At 36.7% G+C, this 23,239-nt stretch overlaps 1 protein-coding gene and 1 long non-coding RNA gene across 2 annotated transcripts; one reads left to right on the top strand and one right to left on the bottom strand.

Moving 5' to 3' along the window:
• Window positions 1-266: 266 nt before the first annotated feature.
• Window positions 267-8,897, bottom strand: LOC139126400 (uncharacterized). Its single transcript, XM_070692464.1, has 4 exons — window positions 8,815-8,897; window positions 1,738-2,091; window positions 673-1,011; window positions 267-418 (listed from the first exon to the last, which is right to left on the bottom strand). Exons 1-4 carry the CDS (start codon window positions 8,858-8,860, stop codon window positions 267-269), a joined length of 891 nt encoding a protein of 296 aa, XP_070548565.1. The 5' UTR covers window positions 8,861-8,897.
• A 12,250-nt stretch (window positions 8,898-21,147) lies between these two features.
• On the top strand, window positions 21,148-23,047 carry LOC139126156 (uncharacterized). The gene is made up of 3 exons (XR_011550488.1): window positions 21,148-21,310; window positions 22,284-22,391; window positions 22,562-23,047. It is a non-coding gene; the product is annotated as an uncharacterized lncRNA (long non-coding RNA).
• The last annotated feature ends 192 nt before the right edge of the window (window positions 23,048-23,239 follow it).

Genomic DNA, 23,239 nt, shown 5'->3' with positions numbered 1-23,239 from the left:
TATTGTTCAAGACATTTAGAAAATAACTTGTTGAACCTTACTAAATTGTGTTGCAATGAAAAAAGTCACTTGAATTCAGTTTACATGTCCAAAATGTGAGTATAGCAGTCATTTTAAAGGCGATATATAGCTAATTTGAATATATGCAAATTTAACCAATTTGCACCCCTTATATTTTCCTATACTTTTAATATGTCATTAGTGAGACCTTTCCAAAGGTCATGGTGAAGAAATAATTTCTGTTGCAATTAGTCCTAGGTTAAACCCTAAATTGACTGGACTATTTGTATTTCATTTCGTCGTTCATGCTGTTTGAGTAGTCGTCGTTTCTCTTTCCTTAACTTCTTGAAGTTCTTTCGTTTCTTGTTCTTATCCCTTCTAAGTCTTCCTAGTTTCCTCACTTTCTTAATCCGACGATCTAGTGAAAAAAGACAGAGAGGCGACAATAGTCAGCAATATCATCATGGATATCGTTAGGAACAGAAAATGCGATTACAAATATTGTATCGGCCGTAAAATATTGTTTCAGTTTTTTTTTTGCCTTTATAGATATACACATATGTATTTATTCGTATATATATATATATATATATATATATATATATATATATATATATATATATATATATATTTATTTATTTATTTATTTATTTATTTGACTTTGAATCTTACCCTGTCGGGGTTCCAAGTACACAAGTAATGATGAGGTCAAAATGCTACATGTGTCCTCAATAACCGAACACGAGACGTTGTACCAATATGGGACATGACGTGGTGGCTTTAAAGTCAACACACTGGAGACGTCCATCTTCCCATCCGTACGGTGTTCATCGAAATAAGTAATCTTGTGACGAGTATGTTTATCGTTGTCAAACGTCCAATGTAAGGCGTCAGCTGCTGGCCGTACGCTGTTTTCTGCCCTGCAAACAAGGGTCGAATCGCCTTTTTTTCTCGTTGCCACGCCATTTCCGATCTCTAGTTTCGGATAAACGCTGACCCCTCGAATAGACGCTAAAACAATCCATAGGAAAACAGAGATCACTTTAATGTATCTACTTGCGTCCTAATTTATCGCATTCAGATTTACCACGTTTTTATTGCTATTCTATCAGTCTACACACACTCTACTCAAACCGTTCACAATGTCACACCGCGAACACGATTGGAACTATTTTGGGAAAGTTGGGTCTTCATTTTTTTTCAAATTTCTCAAAACCGTTAGTGCCCTACTCAACATTACAAATTACTCATTAAAATAAGTGTGTAACGTAAAAAGAAAAGCAGAATAGCTTACATTTGCTTACATTTTAAAGACCTTACTTCATCATCCAATTATCCCACTCCGCTCAATATTTCTAAAGGACACATCTCGCAAACCGTTAATTGATGGTAGCTTTTGATGACTTTTTTATTATTTTATTTTGTTTGTCAGTTGTAATTCTTTATTCTACTCCCACAAGGATATTGAAACATCCAATGTTCAGCCTGTCAACATAGCGTCCTTATGTGTATAATGCACTAGTTTTGTTTATATTTGAATTCTAATCCCGACCAAGATTCACTTGTGAACAATAACGACGTAGTTTACACTTGTAAAGGCTGAGTCAACAAGCCGAATATTGTGTATATCAACATGTTTTGGGGAGTATAACACTGAAGAAATCATGGTGGACATTGAAAAAAATATCAAAAGTTAGGGTTCTTGCCACTTTGAAAACTTGATTGCAGAATACTCACATTTAACCGTTAGATTGACTTTGTTCACTTCAGTATGATAACAAATACCGTCGATTGGTTCATTCAACCGAAAGGCCACTATACACTTGTATGACCCTGTGTCTTCACAAGTGACGTTGCGTATTATTAATGAACCGTCTTCTTTGGCGCTGTATCTACGATTAACAACCCCATCGACAATGAAATCGATGATCGTCAATAGGGTTAGACTAAAGCTGTCTGGTGATTCCTTCCTCCAGTCGATAGTGGTCCTGGAGTATGCCGTTTGTGGTTTTTTATACTCGCACGGTAAATTAATACTGTCGCCCATTTCTGAGAATATATCCGCGGACAACACCCTTGTAATATGTGGTCCTGCAAGTCATTAAACACGAGAATAATAATGTTAAATAAATTACCCGCAGGAGGGTATACACGAGATTTTGGTACAATGCGCGACATGTAGCACGAGCCGATAGGCGAGTGCTATATGGAGCGAATTGTACCAAAATCTCGTGTATACCTGACTGCGAAGGGGGTTATTGCTGTTATTTGTTGTCTTACTTGGGTATTTTCATCACTCTAAGCGCCAAATGCAGAAAACGGACGTCTGAGAGATCGAACGTCGGAAATTCTGCGCCCGAGACCGAGCATTTTTATAAGTTCGGATTCCGTACAGGCACACAGTATCCTACGATAAATACGCATTACGTCCATCTCGACATTGCATGTTATTCGCATGCAACACGAACGATACCTGCTGCACTCACACACAAAATGGGTCAAGAGTTCAAATGAAAAGAAAAAAGTAACAATTTTTTTCGTAAATTTACATAAGAACAATAGTTCTGGCTTTTTTGGCATACTAAAGTAGATTTGTCTCATATTGTACCGCACATACTGTCGCAACATTCAGTGGTGGCACAGTGAAGTGACAGGATCTATTTTTGATGGATAATTTGGACGTTAATTGTACCAGAAAACAAGCAGTTTTAAAATAATCCAGACTTGCGATGATCCACTGCAACTGTGATGAACAGTTGTGCAGATTCTGAGTGTGTAGCCCAATGCAGGGAGAGCTGGACGCTGACACTGCTCGTTGCATTTGATGTCAAATATCGTCGCAGTCGCCAGGAGTCATCCTATTGTTATTTTGAACTACTTGGTCTACATCGTTAGGACATCCCGATCTGTTTTAGCCCAAACTTTGGTAAATAATGACATACCGTTACTGTGAGGAAGTGTCAATTTATTTGTGTATGAACGTATACTATCTTCATTTTAAAGAGCGGTACTTGGATATATCGCGTCTCGACTCCCGCAAAACGCACGATGCGCTGTCGCCCTAAGCCTAATATTTGTGTGCATCATACCCCAAACGTGCTGCTTCAGAGATGTCTTTCATCATCGATCCCAACTTATTTACATCAAGAGGTGAGTTACAGACCCACACTTTATCTGTGTATCAAAATTCTATCTTCGGTCTTTGAAACAAAGTGGACTGTTTCAGTCTCTCGAGGGTCAATGGTTTAGATAGGTACCTTCAAATGCACCGACCGGGCAATTTTCGAAAATGCTGGTTTAGGGGGCCTGTTTTAGCACTGCTATCAGTGCTAAAACAGTATTTTAGCATCAGTGGAATGAGCTCTCGTCCAATCAGAATGGCGCAAGGTAGCATGATATAAGATATATATATATATATATATATATATATATATATATATATATATATATATATATATATATATATATATATATATATATATATATATATATATATATATATATATATATATATATATATATATATATATATATATATATATATATATATATATATATTGTGTTGTGTACGTAAGATTCATATCTGCTGAGGCTGGGTTAACATTACAATCACTAGAATAGAGACCACATGTTTTTATTTTATGGCAAAATATAAAAGATTGGTACCAGGCTCGACTATCGCATCGCTACCAGGCTTGAGTCATTATTTTCCTGTTTGCCCCATTTACAGCACTACAATTTATGATCTTACAAATCGTGATAGTGAACAATACATATAATTTATATGGGAGCAATGTTGGTCATATTAAACAAATACACTTAAGTTCATTCTACGAATTACGACAAGGCTTCATTGGCAAAAGCACGGATTGTTTTACTTATTAGGCATACAGTACTTAAAAGTCCACCTCGAAGCTTGATCTTTCTGCTATTTTAGAAATTTTGATTTTATAGTGGTCAGTAAATGTTATGATGTATTAAGAACTGTCAATTACAGTGACAGTTTTGGCAAATAAAGTCATATCAACCGATACCAGACAGTGCTGACTGCAAATAAAATTGACTTATAGTTTTGCTGTTTACAAAAGAACGATTATGTGTGAGTAGCGAGGCAAGTATATTAATGTTTGGGTCTCGTTGTGAGTCCGTTTGGTGGTTCAGTTTGTTTGTTCTATGTTTCTTTACTTCAGTGAATTTTGTTTTGAATAGTGTGTCTTTTAGAATTTTGCCGAGGTTTGTGAATTTTTAGGCAATAAGTACCACTGTGGGGTACGGATTTTATGTTTTCTGGATCAAGATACTTACAAGTATCATGATCGATGTGTTTGTTCTCGTACATTTTGTTTAATAGTTCGTGTACTTTGTTTACTGTTTGTTCTGTGTCGTCACTGGCTAGTTGTGTATAATACTCAGTGTTGCGTAATTGCCTTTCGCATTCGTGTACGTAATCTTTTGTGTTGACAAAGACAAAACCCGACCCTTGTCAAAGGGTTTTTATGGTAATTTGTCTACTGTTTGCAAGCTGGTTTATCGCAATTCTTTGGGCACGCGACATGTTTTGTTTCCTTGTTTGAAAGGGTATCTCTAGAAGTGCGAGTTTAGCAGCTTCAGATAGCTTTCAGGTTTTTGTATTTTTTGCTGATCGTGGAGTCCAATTTGACTTTTTAAAGAATTGCTGTTGTTGCGATTGTTCGTGTCTCATGATGTCTCCGGTGTTTGGCTTAATTGCTAATGAAACTTTTAATGTTAATTGTTTTCCAAGTCAACTATCCAAGCATTTTAAGAGGGGTGATCAAAAAGGCCAGAACAGCCAATTTTGACCAACCGGGTTCAAGAACCCGGGAAAGGTGTTTAAAGTGTGCGATAGATGTGTTTACGACACAAACATTACGAACAGTAGGATTAAGATAGGTATGAATAATCCAAACTGCCCAGTTTCTGTGTGGGGAAAAGTTGGAATGTATCGATTGATATCAAAGAAAGTTCAATACTTACAAAACCCGACCCTTGTCAAAGGGTTTTTATGGTAATTTGTCTACTGTTTGCAAGCTGGTTTATCGCGATTCTTTGGGCACGCGACATGTTTTGTTTCCTTGTTTGAAAGGGTATCTCTAGAAGTGCGAGTTTAGCAGCTTCAGATAGCTTTCAGGTTTTTGTATTTTTTGCTGATCGTGGAGTCCAATTTGACTTTTTTAAGAATTGCTGTTGTTGCGATTGTTCGTGTCTCATGATGTCTCCGGTGTTTGGCTTAATTGCTAATGAAACTTTTAATGTTAATTGTTTTCCAAGTCAACTACCCAAGCATTTTAAGAGGGGTGATCAAAAAGGCCAGAACAGCCAATTTTGACCAACCGGGTTCAAGAACCCGGGAAAGGTGTTTAAAGTGTGCGATAGATGTGTTTACGACACAAACATTACGAACAGTAGGATTAAGATAGGTATGAATAATCCAAACTGCCCAGTTTCTGTGTGGGGAAAAGTTGGAATGTATCGATTGATATCAAAGAAAGTTCAATACTTACGCTGCGCATGACGCGCAAATTTTGAAGACTACTTTTTAATCGACTTTGTGTCAAACCTCTATGTCCAAAATTCATCTGTTCATCAGTACAACTATCGATGTAAGTGCCATATTCCTAGAGCTCACCACAACTCGTTTAGATGTAACCGTTTTATCTTGCTAATCACAGTTTGCAGCTACTTGAAATTTTCATTACTTAGTTTTACAGATTTATCTGGTCCATTAGCTTTTAACATATTTTATTTCACTTTACCTTATTTTTGACAATTTTTGTTGTTAAATATTGTCATTTTACGTGTGCTTTAGCTCTCTCTGATTTCTGAATTTTCTTCTTCCTAATCTATTGTCTTTAATTTGGACCATGCTATATTTCATTCATTCAATGTATGAAAATCGACTTGTTGATGCGGTGATTTAAAGAAATAAATGGGATGAAATTAAGGGAAGGCCGATACTTCATGCGTTTCATGTAAATACAGGTTATGTAGAAAGAGAAGAATCGCTCGTGTTTGTCCTGATCACCTTCGAATTCCAACCATTGATATTGTATTATTCTGTCTCGTACGTGCCACTGTTCTCTTATTTTAATCATCCAATCAGAGTCTATATTTTCCAATTATGAATATATGATGGTTACTAGTACATACTCGCAAGCTTAAATTCACAAATATAACGGTATTGTACTTTCAGGCAGTAAAGATAAAATACGGATGGTAAAGTATGGCTTTGTTTGTAGTGGTGACAATATCAGCTTCAATATTTTTCTTACCTCTTAGAACACAGAATGTCCGTGCATTAGTTTTCGGAAAAGAGGGATTCCCTCCTGTGCTATGAATCCCGGATGAATCCTGTAGTTTCAACTTACAAATAGGAATATGCTATGCCTTTTCCGGCAATAATGTTTGTCTTAAACCAACTCAGTAATTAGTGTACCCCTTTGTTCTGAGTCTTTCCCTCTTCTGAGCTCTAGTTCAACATCCATTCAACATAGACATGGGCAGTGTTTTCTCTGCATGCTCTTTGAAAGACGCACTTTGTGCCCCGTTCATCAAAAATTGAGGGGCAGAATTGACATTTTAGGAGGCAGTCACTGTTGATGTTGGTTTTGCCTCCCTAGGAAGTGCTTCCCCGACATCATTACGATCGTAACCCAGTTCAGTTGCGTCATCTATGTTGCATCGCGCATGCAGCATCCGCTCTAACATGGACATTGTGTTTTTTCAGCTTGCGATGTGCTCGGCTGATCTCCATCTTCTGTGGATTTGTCACTCACAGGTTTCCTTGACTCAGAATATGTCGTATTTGTTCCCTTGGACACAATTTTGTGAGAATTAAGGGGTTTAAATCCTTGAAAATATGCGCCAATTGGCGCCGATCAAACGTTTGCGTTTCATTGCAATGGAGATCGATCATCACAAAAGGTGCCTGCACAATGCTAAAGCTGGAATGTCCATAATATTCCATCATTGATACAGTATTTCAAATTATGTCATCAAATCTGAATGACAGGTGATATTTTGTCATTTCGAGAGAGTAATACGACTAGACACAACAGCAAAGTCACAGTAATTACACTATGTGCTTGGGTCACCCTCATACAGTGTTATTTTGTTTTTGCTCAATTTCCGCGCTGCCAGTAACTTTTTCATGGCAGCCAACGTCTAGAAGTGCGCAATTTGGACATTTGCGCAGTCGAGAGAAAACACTGCATAGGTACTTATTGCCGTCAGCAAAACAACATGATGATGATGAGGACAATGATTATTATCATTAGCATCGATATTATTATTATGACCACATTTTGTAGTTATCTACGGTCACGTATATAATTTACATAATAAAAAAAGGAAAATATTCACATAACGCAGTTTGCCAAAAAATGACAAATATAAATTTTCAGATGATCAAGCAAACACATCCACCGCGACTGTGTTCATTCATGTAAGCAAGACAAACGCTCAAGAAAATTGATTTTACATAATCATATAAATATTTCAATTGAAGGACACTGGAGGTGTCATTATTCTTGAATAGCAAAGTACAGCAAAAAACAGGATGGTCGGACAGTCTCATATACATTACGTTTACTTTTTTGTACGTGGCACACAAGTTTTGTAGATAACATTGTAGATAAAAAGAACCGACTCATTTGAGTGTCTGGATAGAACACACAAGGGAATTGCTAAATTACTAAGCTACTGCAGTGAACTGCAATAAAACTGCTTACACTAATTAGTTTCAGCTGTAGCCAGCTGGCAGATTGGCGTGTAGTGTGTTATAACTGGGCAGTTTCTTTCGTGGCCATTCACTTTAGTGTTGACCAAGGTCAAAAAATTCTGCTTGTCCAAAGGCAAAACTAGCTCTGTCTGGGGTTGTAAATGAGAGTTTACGATTTGGCACCCTGTGTTCAAGATTAAAATCAATGTAACATTACCATGCACTGGTCCATGTAAAAATCTTGTTTATTTCAACTTCCCCATACAAACTGTGCATGGGGCATATAATGTTGTCTACATTGCCAGCTGGCTACAGCTGAAACTAATTAGTGTGAGCAGTTTTATTGCAGTTCACTGCAGTAGCTTAGTAATTTAGCAATTCTCTTGAGTGTTCTATCCAGACACTCAAATGAGTCGGTTCTTTTTATCTACAATGTTATCTACAAAACTTGTATGCCACGTACAAAAAGTAAACGTAATGTATATGAGACTGTCCAACCATCCTGTTTTTTGCTGTAAATACACACACTACCCAAGGACAACGCATCAATGTCTTCGTATACGATGAATCGAGCTGCAACTGCAATAAAAATTGTTCTCGGTATTTCACCGAAATGATTCATGAAAGATCGTGGAAGAAATTTGTCCCTCATTCCCTCATTCTACGTTAGTAACCCTCAGCTGACCATCAGATTCATGGTTTTGTAGAGATTTATGGAGTTTGATTCTCAACAGCAAGTTTTTAAAAAAACTAACCCGTTTTGTTGACAACAATTAAACTGCACAACACAATGTGTAAACTACGAGATATTCTAAACCACAAATTCAAAAAAATGGTTTCTATATATAGTGTTTGCCATTGCTAACCCTCTTCCCCCAGCCCTTCATAAGTATCGCGTAAAATTTTACATTTAAAAGTGTGCTTTGGCCATGTGACTGCCTGCAGAACTTCAAAAAACAATCACGCCTAAATGCGTCAGGTATCTTACAGTCCTTGATCGCATTAGGTAACAGCCGTTTCTTGCGTCTCTAAAAACCATGACACAAAAGTGAAAATATAGAAAGTACACTTCTTACCGAACACGAGAACTTGAAAGAGACAGACAAAGCGCTTTGCCCACATGATCTCCTTACGGTACACTTACAGGGAGAAGTATGATTAAAACTTGAAAGTTATCTGAGGTTTTATATGGAGTTTGCGGAACTGAAAGCTAATTGTCGCACCAGAACAAAAGTCGTCATTTACGGTCACACTGTCAAACGCGCTGACAGTTTAGAATAGTTAACTCTCAAAATTATCCCAAACAAAGGAAAGACTGCGGAGGATTTCCCAAGTAAACTAAGTTTTCCGTCTTTTTATAGAAGGATGGACTTTCCTAAATTTCATATCGTTGATATTTCGCAAACTCAATTTAACACCTGCAGTAACAGCAAAGATGGGAATTTTTGTCCGAAACTTTTCATGTGATGTCAGAGACAGCATGGTACTCCATTGCATATGACGTTCAATAAGTGCTTTCTTGATATCTCGAACATACATTGTCTCAAATTCTAGTCTCGTTCAAAACCTACACTGCAGCGTTGGCTTCTGAACTAAAGGTAAAATCAAGAGTCAACATTCAAATTGCCTTGTAGTGACCTCCCTGTAAGGAGAAACGAATAGATGTGTTTATGATTTTACCAATAGACATTTTGTATGGAATTAATATGATAATTTTTTTTCACCCTGAATATTTTTTATTTATTGTTTTTGCGGGTCCAACGTCGCTAAAATGGTAACGTCTATATTACAGGAATATATATTTATTCAAATCAAAATGCATGTGACCACTTTCGTTTGTTGACCGACACTTTATGTATCTTCGGCAAAAAGGTCATTTTCTCGAGACTCGCAGACTTTTTGCTAGCTAAATCCACCTTCAAAACACTATCACCACCATCGGATATTATCAGCAACACCAAGAAAGAATATAAAAAATCAAAATAACATATCTTCACCGCGAGGACAATATAAATATTGTAGCGAATGTCTTTATTTCGTGTCTTTTGGAGCGAAGCCGCGGTGATTTTTTGATAATTGTTTGTTCCCTATGTAGTTTTCCGGACGCCGTGGAAAGACATATTGCAAACACTATTTAGCCTATAACTTGTTTTGAAAATTGTAGATGGATAGTGGAACAAATTTTATTTTCGATTTCGTCTGATCGAATCGTTATAAAAGTTTTCATTATTTGGGAAAAATTGGCTGAATTACTTCAGTATATCTCACGGACATCCACTACAGTTCACTTTTACTTATCCTATGTTAATATTCACTCTCATTGATGCCACGTTGAGAAAAACAACCAAAGGCTCGCGTGCATTTTACTGTCATTCAAAGCATCGACCTACTAGTACGTGATTTCAACTTCCAGAATGCGTTTTCACCTGCCATGACTTGTCTTTCCAGTTTCCTCCACTACAGCCAACTCTGGTTGATTTTATTGTCAACAACGTTTCTTTGGATTTCCTACATGTTGTAGGTCGGGACCTTCGGCTGCGTAAAAGGTATGAAATATTGTCTTGTAATTTCTCCATGCTGTTTACTGTGCTTAGGCACAATTTAAATTTGCTGAATGCGTTTTCACCTTCAGTTCTTACTTGCCTTTCCATTACTCTATGTTATGACCATCTTTGGCTGTTGATTCTTCAGCCTGCTTATACGCTGATAATCAGGTTGAGTGTTCATTCGAAGAAAATGTCGTCAATAGGTTAGAGAGTGAGTATCTGTAACTTTTGATGGTTGTTACCCAATTGTTGTTTATATTAATTGAGAGATCTTGTTGTACTCTCCAAAACATGCGTAAACATCTGCATTTTAGCTTGTCAACCGAGTGGCTATATGTGTAAATAGTTTACGTTTGAATTCTAGTTAGCAACATAAATCTCTTATCAGCATCAAAATGCAGTTTACACTTGGACAGTCTGAGTTCAGCATTCTGTGTATCTCAACACGCTTTGGGAAATAGTACAAAAGACTGCAGTCAACATTAATGTAGTATGCGCTCCGAAAGTGACTGACTTAAACTTTTCCTCAAGCTTGAAACAAGCCCGAAAGTGTGTTTTAGTGTTGAAAACAATCCGGGTCTGTCATGGACATGAATACACTAGGATGCAATGTGACTTGTATGATGTCTGTATGACGTCAATGGTCATGACCTATATCTGGCTCTCACAGCAGAAACATATATATCGCAGCAATAAAACGCACTTTTACAAAATACAGCCAACGAAGAATAACATTTATCTTGCATATTTATAGGTAAACTTATCATTACCATCGGCAATATATGCTTATTTATGGGAATAATGCTTTCCTATCAAAACATCTTGGCATCTTATTGGGGCCGAGGTTTTACAACACGCTATGGGTCGAATTTCAGATAGTGTGTACGGACGAAAACTTATTTTATCATTCAAACGTATGAAACAAAAATAATGGAACAATCATCAAAGTTAGCGCTAACTGTCCTCCAATGAAAGTTCCGTTTTCTGAAATCTGTGTGTGATTTGCATGGACTAAGCAATTGGAGGGTCCTAATGTTCCCAGGAATTTCCAAGGTTCCATGGAAATTCCCATTTTCTCCCCTGCCCCTTCAAGTATCTCGTGCCTACACCCAGTTTGTTTGCACGCTGTGAACAGGAGAAAATCATTATCGTTTCCAGTTGACCCTCCAAGCTGACCTTGTGATGGCTATTTCGTTGAGGTTTTCATGGCGTTCTTATTCAAATCACAAGTACTGAATCAAAGTATAAACTTTGACCGGCGTATTTGTCACCGGTGTTGAAATTTATCCGCACCGTTAACTTGTGTCTTAGTACGTAGAATACACTGAAAGTCACTGTTTGTACAGGTCATAGTGATCTATTGTGCTGATTTGTCACATTGTTGCTTTATGTACTGGCTCATCGACTCAAATGCAAATTATGCAAAAAATGATAATTAAGAAGACTGTACATCAGTGTCCTGAGAATAGCAACGCCAATCGTTTAGCGAGCTGTTCAATCAATCGTAAGTCATAGCTTACAATTAAGATACTTTTGCATCTCTATGTCTGCGTCATATTATCTGAAAGGAAACCAATACAACACCGATTCCAACCTTGTAACCGCTCATCTGTTGACTTAAAATCCATTTTAGAAATCTAAAGCTTCTTCTAGAGCAGACTTACGCACTGGTGCACTGGCCTACGTCATCAGCCACCTCATTATTCATTTTGCATTTTTAAAGGACCCGGTGTCCCAGGCCCCAATGATATACTTACAACCGCGGCAAAGCCAGTGCATAGATAACTGATTGTAATACAAACAGAAACTACAATAGCAACAAGTACTGGAAAACCTTAAAGTATAGAAGCGGCATCTTTATTTTACTGCTAAAGAGCTAATAAACCACGGGGTGTTTGGTTTAGATATGAGAAGTCCCCTTGCCAAACATAAATATACGAAATCAACTTGGCATGGACTTCCTGAAGACAGTACCATTTAACGCCACCCTGCTGAGATTTCTAACTGACAGCGACAAATTTAGATAAACAAGGCGCAGTTAGACTACATATTAATTACTATTAGTGTTTGTATAACAATCAGTTACCTATGCACTGGCTTTGCCGCGGTTGTATCAGTTACTGTACTCAAAATAAATACAATACAAATGCTAAAAATACATTTTTTTTGCAGTCGCACGCTTTTTAGAATACACATGTCATGACTATGTCGCCCTAGTTGAAATAACTAGCCAGGTAACAAATCACGAGACTCGTCACGGCAACGTTCATTCAACGGATATCGCTTTGTTGCGAAACTTTAAGCAGAGATAGCTACTTCTTAATTCCTTGATAATGAAGATAAAATGCCATCTTGTCAGTTCCTTCCAATATACTGCGTTCGCACATACTTGTAATTTTTTCTGACTTGACGCTCATCTCGGACCAATCAAAGTCAAAGACACTTCTTACTTTCCGCCAAAACAGGCAATATCACAGCCTGAATCAAGCACTTTACTTTAGCATGTGTTTATGTACAATATAGTGTATGCGTATGCGTATACTCAGAGCGCATCGCTCACCACTGGAACTGGTCGTCACTTATCCACCCACTGATACATTATGTTATTGTAGCAGTAGTTCAACGTAGCTGTAGTAATAAAGTTTGGTGAAATAGAGCCGACGCCTCTGCCTCAATCACTTGAACTCAAAAGATCCTGCTTCATAAACGATCCCCCACACACTTGTTCGTCATGCCGAATACCTTAAGATTAATTTATTATCAACACGATTGGAATCAATGTGGCATAATTGGATGGTGAAGTAATGCTTGTTTAATCCGCAAATATAAGCTCGTCTGCTTTTACTTTTTAAGTTATACACTTGTTTTATTAGTAATTTGTAATATCGAAATATGGCACCTAACACTTTTGAGAAATAGGACAAATATGAAGATCAAGTTATCCCTAATTAGTTCCAATAGTGTTTATCTTTGAACTTAAACAGTGAAATTAAAATTTTGTCTAAACGTTCCAGTATGAGGACAAGCGCTAGCCTTTCTGAATGCTGAGATATTTTTTTAGTTCAAAGAACATGATATTCTTGTTATGAAGATATGAACGATCGTTATACATTATCTCTTGAATGGCTTGTTCAAAAGGAAAGAAAACAACATTTACGAGGAGCTTGGCATTGCAAATCTAAACGTTTTTCATTTCAAAAGTTATAAATCAAAAACATGTGCATATATCTGATATGAACGTATGCCAAAACATCAAGCCTTCGCTTTGACACGTCCTATAGGATCACAAAGGTGATCTGTGAAAGTAGAATATGTTCCGCTTTTCGCTGCTGTCTCTACTCATCACTGATTTAGTTAGGTGAGAACCGTTACATTGCGGGGGTCGGGAGGAGTTTGGGAAAAATGATTCTGCAGACGGAGAAGAAAAAAACTGATTCGGTAATGTCTTGAGAAAAATTATCAAAGTAGACCAAAGGAAAAAATAGTAATTACAAAATTTGGGAAATCCAACTCTCTCATTCTCTTATTCTTTTGAGATGCGCCGCCTTCGGCGGGTGCAAGCATTTTTCCAAATATATGAGGAAGTCCGATGTCTTTTTGCCATTATTCGTGATGTAAACACACAACAAAATTCGTACAACAAAACTCTCGTACCACAAAACAAAATTTTTACCACAGAACGCTCTTCTTATATGGTGCATCCTGGCAAACACATCTCACGTAGTCAGCTATACAGTCTGTCACTGTGCAAATACTAGGTTATCAATCTTTGGATCCGAGGAAAACCTGACTGCACGTCGGATACAAATATTTTTCAATATGTCAGATTCCAGACAGCGAAATCGTTAAACAAAACGTTACCAACACTATGTCGCCACGCCTTTGCCTGCTTGCATTGTTAACAAGTCAACAGTTGGAGCACATCAGTGTAGGGCTGAAATTAGAAGCTGTGAACAGGGAACGGTGAAATAAGTCTATGCTAAGATATGCTTCAATTCAGCGAATTTGTTTCAACTTGATACATAACATGATGTCAACATCACGAGGCAGTCCCTGCCATTCTAGCAATAGATTAATATTACTTCATTGATATATGATGCGACAAACATTGTGTCAGCGATAATTCTAAATTTTGTTTTGACACATAAAACATATCAGTTGTTGTTTAAACGTTATCAGTTTTTCCAGATTTCAACAGCCTCTGTGATTGCGATTATTGACCTTTCTCACTGAGAAGAACATTCTGTATAGCCTAGATATTTCACTATTAATAAAGCATATTATGACATGCCTTGCCACAGAAAATCATACTTGCACTACTTTTACACGTTAAGTGCAAAGCAGACATGCACCCTATGTCATGCATCATGATGGTCGCTTTACTGAATAGATATTTCTCAAAGTTTCAATTCACACAAAATAATGAACGCCGATCTCAAATCAATCATGATCGTTTTTAGCTCACGTGTGTGAACACGTGGGCTAATGTCATAGCGATGTGTGTCTGTCTGTCCGTGTGTGTGTGAGTGTGTGTGTCTGTCTGTCTGTCTGTCTGTTTACACGATAACTCAAAAACAGCTGAACAGATTCAAGTCAGATTTGGTACAAATGTACCATATGCTACTTGTAAGAACTGATTAGATTTTGGTTAGTGTGGCTTGCCTATTCATTAAGTTGTGCAATATTGTTTTTTTTTTCCTATAATGGTTTCCCTATGGAGACGGTAATGACAGTGTAGACATATATCAAGAAACACTCCACAAAATTTCATGAAACTTTTCACAGATGACAATCTCAAATATCTCAGATAATCATGATACTGTATATGTCATGTCAATTATCTGCTCATTTTCATATATAATGAACTTTTGTTATTAGTGAGATAACTCTGAAATTCCTGCACCAAACATGATGAGACTTGCAACAAATATTGATCTGATATATATCTAATTATACCTAGAAGCATTGGGCAGTGTCAAGTTAACAAGTAGCTCATTTGCATATTTTATGAAGTTTTTTAGTCATATAACTCCAAAATATCTGCACCAAATGAGATGAAATCGGCTGCAGATACTGATCCGACTGCTATCCAACTGTGGTGTAAAGCATTTAGTATTGTGAAGTTAGTTAAGGTTTCATTTGCATATTTAATGAATTTTGTAATTAGGTATATAACTCTTAAATTACGGCACCCAGCTCAGTAAAATCGGGTACAGATATTGATCTGATAAATATCTTATTGTACTAACAAGCATTTTGCAGTGTCAAGTTAACAAATAGTTCATTTGCATATTTTATTGGTCATATAACTCCGTAATAGCTGGACCAAATGTGATGAAATCTGCTGCAGACACTGATCCGACAGATAGCTAATTCTGGTGTAAAGCATTGAGTTTTGTGGAGTTAAGTAAAGGTGCATTTGCATTTTCAATGAACTTTGTAATTAGTGATATTGCTCAAAAATCACAGCATTTCATTTGATGAAACTTGCTACAGATATTGATCTAATAAATATTTAATCGTACTGTTAGGCGTGTGAAGTTAATAATTATCTCATTTACATAATAAATAAACTTTTGTAATTAGTGATTTAACTCTGAGAGTACTGTGCGAAAATTGATGAAACCTGCTACATATAATGATATAACATATATCTTATTGTTTTTATTATATGCCTCACACGGGTGTCGATTTTATTGGTATGAATTTTGTTTATTGACAGAATATTGAATAACAAAATAAAATGAATCCTCGTCAGAGATAGTTACTGTAGCAGTAGACCGTATAAACGTCTCACTAATTACAAAACTTTATTTAAAATGTAAATGAGCTAATTATTAACTTGACATGCCTAATGCTTCTTAGTACAATTAAATATTTATTCGATCAATATCTATAGCAAGTTTCATCAAAATGTAATGCTGTAATTTTTTAGTAATATCGCTAATTACAAGGTTCATTTAATATGCAAATGAACCCTTATTTAACTCGAAACAACTAAACGCTTTACATCATGATTAGATATCTGTCAGATCAGTATCTGCAGCAAATTTCATCACATTTGGTCCAGTTATTTCGGAATGGTATGACTACTTACAAAACTTCATAAAATATGCAAATGAACAATTTGTTAACTTAACACTGTCACATGCTTGTCAGTTCTCTGTCTGCCACTCCGCGTCGTGTGCTCCATTGAACAGCTGTCAGAATATACAATGTCATATATATATACATACATACTTACATACAAAAAACAAACAAATACACTTTGACACACATATATATACATATATGTCATATATACAAATGACACATATAAAAATGACACGAATGCTGATAAGACATAAGGAACAGGCGATATCGTGTAATAACCGATTTATCATATACCCATGCCCTTTATTTTAGGGAATTCTTACTAGTAGAACGAAAAACCTTTAATTTTGAGGCTTTACTTTATCACGCCTTGCGCAAAAATTTCAGAATGTTTATGTGAACAGGCTTCATTCATAAAGTGTACGACGAAGATGTCAACATCACGCGCGACATCGCTGCAAGTCGTCCATATATTAATGAAACCCAAGAAGAAAGACACCGGGATACAAAAATCGTCACACAGAAGGGAAGTTTTAAGGTGCAATATGCTATTACAAATGTTACCGATCAAAAACTGCTCAGCTTTAAATCTATCCTGATTTCGATCGTCGTACGGCATGGAGCTCGCTCGGAGTGACGTCATTTTGTTAGTTTACCCTCAGAGTTGCCATGTCAACAGTCGTCGCGCGCGCGACATCGCTGTCACGCCACGCGCTCACTACCTGTTCGGTGGAGACCGTGCACAGTGCCGGCGCCGTGCGAGCGGCAGAATGTTTGCTAGACATCGCTTCGCAGGCGGGGAGCGGCAGCCATTCTGTTGTTTACGTTGTTTACCAACAAACTGCTAATGTAGTTCGAAAAAAACTCTAAAACTGATGACGTTCATCGTGCATATCTCGACGTTTACCGTGAAATATCACGGTTGATATTTTACGGTGATCGTCACTAAGATGTAGCAATATGGGCATGGGTATATGATAAGACTTACTTATCATGTAATACAATTACAATTATCAAAGAAATGCAATTTCGTTAACTCGATATAAGGATATCGTTCTTCTTGAGTTTAAGACACACCTGAAGACCATTGGGCCTAAGAAACTGGGACCTCCAAGAGTATTATTTGCAAAATTGTTCTGTTTGGTTGCAGTGTTTTTCCAGTTTCATATTTGGAAATTGTAGAATTAAACAATTGTAGTCATTGTTCGTGCGGACTCGGTGAGTCACATACAAGTACAGGTCTCTTACACTCTTCGGCACTGCTGCAATCTAGGAGAAGAACACAAACGATAGTTATACCTAAAGATCACCGCCCTAGTGCTCCCTGAAAAAATAAGTCTTTTATTGGTATCCACATTCTTCTCAAGATGCCCTCTAACTAAAGAGTCATGATTGATTTAATATTTATTTTACTGGAAATACGTGTAAGAAATAATGATCGATACTTATCATTTTTAACAAACTAAAAACCTCATTTTAGGATGATTGATAAATGACATTTTAATGCGTATTTCTATAATAGCATCAGATAACTTCAATGGAATTGAAAGCGAGATAAAATGCACATTATGTCCGTTTTTCGGCTTTCCAAACCTGTATTTTTGTCATTGTCAACACATTCTTATTGTAATGAAGTCAACTTTGCGTAGGTAATCGGTCGAAGGGCAGAAAAAAATATAACGAACAAGCAAGGATAAGGATTAAATAGATGAAATTGTAACCATGTGGTTATAAGAGACAGATCAATTTGTCACAACGAAAACCAGTCGTTTAAAGCAATTCATATTTGTTCATTTAAAAGATGAAAATCAAGAGAAAAAATGGACGCAGTCCTAACCTATAACCTGAATGCAACAGCAGGCTAATCAACACGAGGTCCTATGATATAGCTTACAAAAAGGGAAACATCATGATTTTTATCAATCGTACCTGGAAGTATTTTGATGGCCACGTCTTTGCGTCCACTCTTGGTTGAGAGTCTTAAGCATCCCTTAAAGACTTTGCCGAAACGACCTTCACCAAGCTGTTCCCCTACTACGATATCAGAGCGGGATACTTCACGGTCGCGTTCTACGTGCACGTAGCCATATGCTAGAGGGCGACTAGTAAGGACACTTCGCAAGATGTGGTACCACTTTGTACTTGATGCAGTCAATGTTGCATCATCTTCAGCAGGCAATGTCACTTCTGCCATTTCCATCACTATGTTTCTCAAAAACTGAATAACTTGGTGTCGAATACTCCATGGTCATTGGTTCAGTTTGGTTTGATTATAATTGTAATTGTAATTTATTTTTCCAGAAAATCACGAACATCGTACATAACAAAGGATTAAACTCAAAAAGTATTACTGGTGAGGTCATGGAAATAGTTCTATTTAAACTGTTCAAGCCCACGACTCTAACAAATGTGATTGTACTATAGCGAATTGAAGTGTAACCGTATGAGAAACCTTTAAACGAGCATAATAGTAGTTTACTAAATGTCAACTGCAAATTAACGACAAAGAAGGTCACAATACTCAATAAAATAAAATACAATACAATACAATACAATACAATACAGAGTAAATTACATGAGCAAGTACGCCTTTATAGCAGGTGATGTGATACAGGAACCACTTTCTGGGATGGCAATGATGTTAGGCTCAAGCAGTGTTGATGTTCTACCATATTTGGTAATGGGTTGCATCTATCACCATGGAAAAGGTTGTTTTGTCTTCGACCACCTGTTTATTGTCGTTGGCATATTCACCTAGCAAGGATTCTGCTTTACGTTGGCTTACAAAGGCGTGGTTTTCGACATCAGTGATAGCGGTCGCCACCTGTAGTTGATGATATGATACAAAAATAAACAAGAGACATAGTCTGTTGGTTATTTTTCTCAAGGAAGTTAAAACCTAATACAGAGTGTTAGCATTGTTGTAGAATCAACAGTCGTCAGACTTAGAGTAACTATGAATTATCATGCTGTGTTTATTTAGTAGAGAAGGACTGGTTTTTATTTGATTTCGAGGATTTGCAATTGAATAGCATTGAATTCTCTCAGAGAAAAAGGCTTATCTGTATGAGTGAGTGAGTTAGTGACAGCTATTGATGTAAAAGACTACTCGAAATTTCAGCATGACCAACTGATTAGGGTCAGACACGGTAGTTGATGTACAGGAACATAGTACTGAAAAACTTGCATGCCACAAGTTACAGCTTACGTCCCTGTAAAAAACATGTGCGATAATCATGCTTCGTTGTACGAAGGTAGCGATGTTCGCCGGGGGCACACTGGTTATCGAGCAAATATAAAACAAAAAAGCAAACTGTGATATTTACACTTGTTATGAACATCTAATGTGTCATGGAAGGATTGTGTGGACGCATCGAGCGAAATGTTTGCGAAATGTTTTATAGCAAACGCAGTTCTGTGCACACAACAGCAATTATCCTTCACGACGATAACATCCCTTTGTGGGCTTTTGTATTTAAGAATATCCGTTTGATCAAGTGCCGTGCTTGGAAATCAATGGAAAGTTCGTACTTGGCAACTTGCACAGTCAAGGGCCAGTGGCCGTTATCCCGCTAACGAATATGGTAAGTTAAATTCAGTGTGCCAGTGGTTTACTTCGTATCAGAAAATAGTTTAAAAGAATCATACCTTAGATAGAATTTACCTCAGATAAAGTTTGTTTTTTCAATTCCAGATCAATAGCATTCTTCCGATGTAAATCAATTTTTAATCTAAAAATTTAGGTAGGTTTCGGCAATTCGTTTTTTGTTTTCTCGAGGATGTCCAAGTAAACCGAGAATGTGTAAAGTACAAACACAACCAAAATAATAAAAAATGTATAAGAATTAGTTGCCGACTGACCTTCCGCTGATCGATGCACAACCTTTGCTACTGAACGTAGTCAACTCACAAAAATGAGGATTGAAAATAATAAATCACGTTAAGTATATATCATGCAATTTTTTTGTTATATACTTTACCGTAACAAATATTAATTGCCCCTTTCTCAAATATTTCGTTCAAATAAAGGCATATAATTTTTGAAGAGCCCTCTCGTAATTTTATTAATATTTTATAATTGCCAATTTGTCGTTGATTGCTTTCTTTTCTTCATCTGGAGGTTTCGCTGGAATAAGTAATCTTGAGAAGGCAAAAATATACATGATAATTGATGTATGCGAAGACCTTTACGTTGGTGTCAGAAAAAATCTTCGTTGAGAAAGATGAAACAAAGAAGGTAGTTAGCTAAAGGATAAAATAAAAATTAATATGAAAGTATGGGAAATGGAACATACGGGATGTGGAAACATAACTGTCTAATTTGCAAACACTTTTAATCATATGACATAATTTTAGTTTCCATGAATCAATACTAATTTACATTTTCGTATGATATAACAAATACAATTATCACGCGACTGATATATTCCGACCCTGTGATTCTGAAGTGTCAGTGATGTACAAAAATAAAGTATAATGTAGTCAACATTGAACCATGAAAGTAAAGTAAAGTAAAGTGTATAAAAACCACAATTTGACTAATTGTAAATTGTACAGACTCACAGGGAAAAAACGTGATGACGTTTTCGTTTTTTGCAATTAGGCGAACATTTGCCTTCAGCAATGCCTTTACAATCTATGCAAAATGTTACGGTCAAAATCAACATCCCCTTATTTGGCCATAGTTCAAATTCAAAGTCATGACTCACCATCAACTTCCGTCCTTCAATGTTTACCTGTTGTATTACGCAATGCGCACATGTACCCATTCCAAGCGTGCTTTTGGGCACTTTGAGTTAGACCTTTGGAGAGTGTACATGTCTCTTAAGGCGACCGGCTATAGTTCTCGCCAAGATTGCTTGTAAAGACCATTTTGATGGAACAGCTTTGAACCTGTTGATGCGATAGTCTTATACAACTCCGAACAAAATCGGTAAGCCATTCAGTTGATTCTTTTGTGACTTTAAAGCATTGTGAGACTCTAAGAGCACGTGCGCCTAACAAAAGGCCAAGGAGTCATTGAAGTGTGCGAACAATGAACATTATAATGGACACATTCAACTGACTCTGATTACGTTTTATAGTATCTTCCTTTGAGACCTTTTAGTTAAAGTAGTTTGTGATTGTATTCTTATGCAACTTTGAGTTAGTGATTGTTTCAAAGCAGCTAATTGTTCACTCCTTAAGTCAAGACTGCGTTTTTGCAAATGAGATTTTGTCAACGAAAGTAAACGTTCAGTCACCGTTAGAGGGCGTTTACTGAGGTGGGTCACGTGACCACCCCACCTATTATGACCTTTGACCCCTGAGTCATCTTAGAGGGAGTATTACTTCCTGTTAGTTACTTCCTGTCTCTAATTTCCTGTGTCATAGAGAGTATTTACTTCCTGTGTCATAGTGTGAACGTAGCTTAGTTCTCACTCCTGTATCCTTTTGTTTGATTTGTTTTTAGTTAATCGTTCCCAAACGTTCCCAAACGTTCTCAACGTTTGTAGTACAACATTCTACTCAGAGAATATGTTATTCTCAGTCTTGAAGACATGCTTATATTCGAATAAACCACGTGAAACATAGATCGGATATTTGCTTCGTTTTATTTAAGAGGGAACGCATTACGGAATATCAGCTGTAGACGACTATTGCAAAGTAGTTGCAGACAAATAATTTTGAGTCTTAAGGAATTTGTTTGCACGTTACACAATATTTGTCCAAGGAGTGACCAGCATCTGTGACTGGGTGATTCTTTTGAATGGCTTGTACCCTGTCTAATGAGTCGGATTAACCACCCTGCTTTACACTCATTTCAAGTGCTCCTTGAACTGTTACACTGAATAGATGATATGCAGTATTTAGTATAGACAATTTGAGATACACACTTTAAATACACCATTTACATTTTTCCATAGGCCGAACACAAGGCTGACTTTGCAGTGAAGGCGGATTCTATATTAGCAGCTCTAGAAAAAATCCATGTCGCAAACAATGGAAGAAGTGGATTCTTTGTCGGACATTCGGTAAATGAAAAATTATATTGACATCTCTATTTGCCATTTCAACGTCTGCTAGCGTCTACATTATAACGTCTGCTTTGTTAACTCTCTCTTTTTCTCTCCCTCCCTCTCTCTCTCTCTCTCTCTCTCTCTCTCTCTCTCTCTCTCTTTCAATTATAATTTATTCATTTTAGCCTACGTGGGTTGACTTCGAGTTTTTTGTGCGGATGGAATATTCCCCATTCTTCGAAGTCACCATATTGGATCGATATCCTAAACTAAAGGCATTGGTTAAACGTACATCTTCGATCCCGCAAATCGCTGCTTTATTCGAGAAACGACCGAAAACAGAGTTCTAACTCTTAAACTTAAAATTTTCGTATAGCACTGTTTTACTTTGGCAAACAAGAAACAATATGAAGTTAATATTGGTAAGCTGCCAAAATACAGAAGCCAGGCATCAAAATCCTGCATAGATTTTGCAATGGTTTTCTTGCGAACGTTTCTAGTAGAAGTAAACATGGGAATACATGTTATCTAAAATTTGTGATAGTGTTTCAAGTGCCTATCATGACCGATTTTGATAACAATGTTTGTATGACAGTTTGTTTGTGTGTTTGCTTGTGTACGTTCTTGTCTTTATTGTGTTTGAACTTTTTAATGATTGCATAACACTCAAATTGGTCAGTAGTATTTGCTTGTATATATATATATATATATATATATATATATATATATATATATATATATATATATATATATATATATATATATATATATATATATATATATATATATATATATATATCCTCTCGTGAATGAATAAATACAGCAGAATCACAAAATGCTCAATTTTATTTAATTATCCAAGC

The sequence above is a fragment of the Ptychodera flava genome (assembly GCF_041260155.1).
Source record: "Ptychodera flava strain L36383 chromosome 3 unlocalized genomic scaffold, AS_Pfla_20210202 Scaffold_27__1_contigs__length_13241970_pilon, whole genome shotgun sequence".
Classification (NCBI taxonomy): domain Eukaryota; kingdom Metazoa; phylum Hemichordata; class Enteropneusta; family Ptychoderidae; genus Ptychodera; species Ptychodera flava.
The sequence above is the reverse complement of the archived record's forward strand: the minus strand, read 5'-3'. Positions and strand labels throughout refer to the sequence as shown.

What these genes read in the sequence shown, in the direction of transcription:
- LOC139126400 (XM_070692464.1), bottom strand. Translation starts at nt 8,860, where the DNA reads ATGTGGGCAAAGCGCTTTGTCTGTCTCTTTCAAGTTCTCGTGTTCG. An exon ending in CTTTCAAGTTCTCGTGTTCG is followed by an intron (nt 2,092 to 8,814) that starts GTAAGAAGTGTA and finishes AATGACTTGCAG; the next exon opens with GACCACATATTACAAGGGTG. An exon ending in GTACTTGGAACCCCGACAGG is followed by an intron (nt 419 to 672) that starts GTAAGATTCAAA and finishes TTTTTTCACTAG; the next exon opens with ATCGTCGGATTAAGAAAGTG.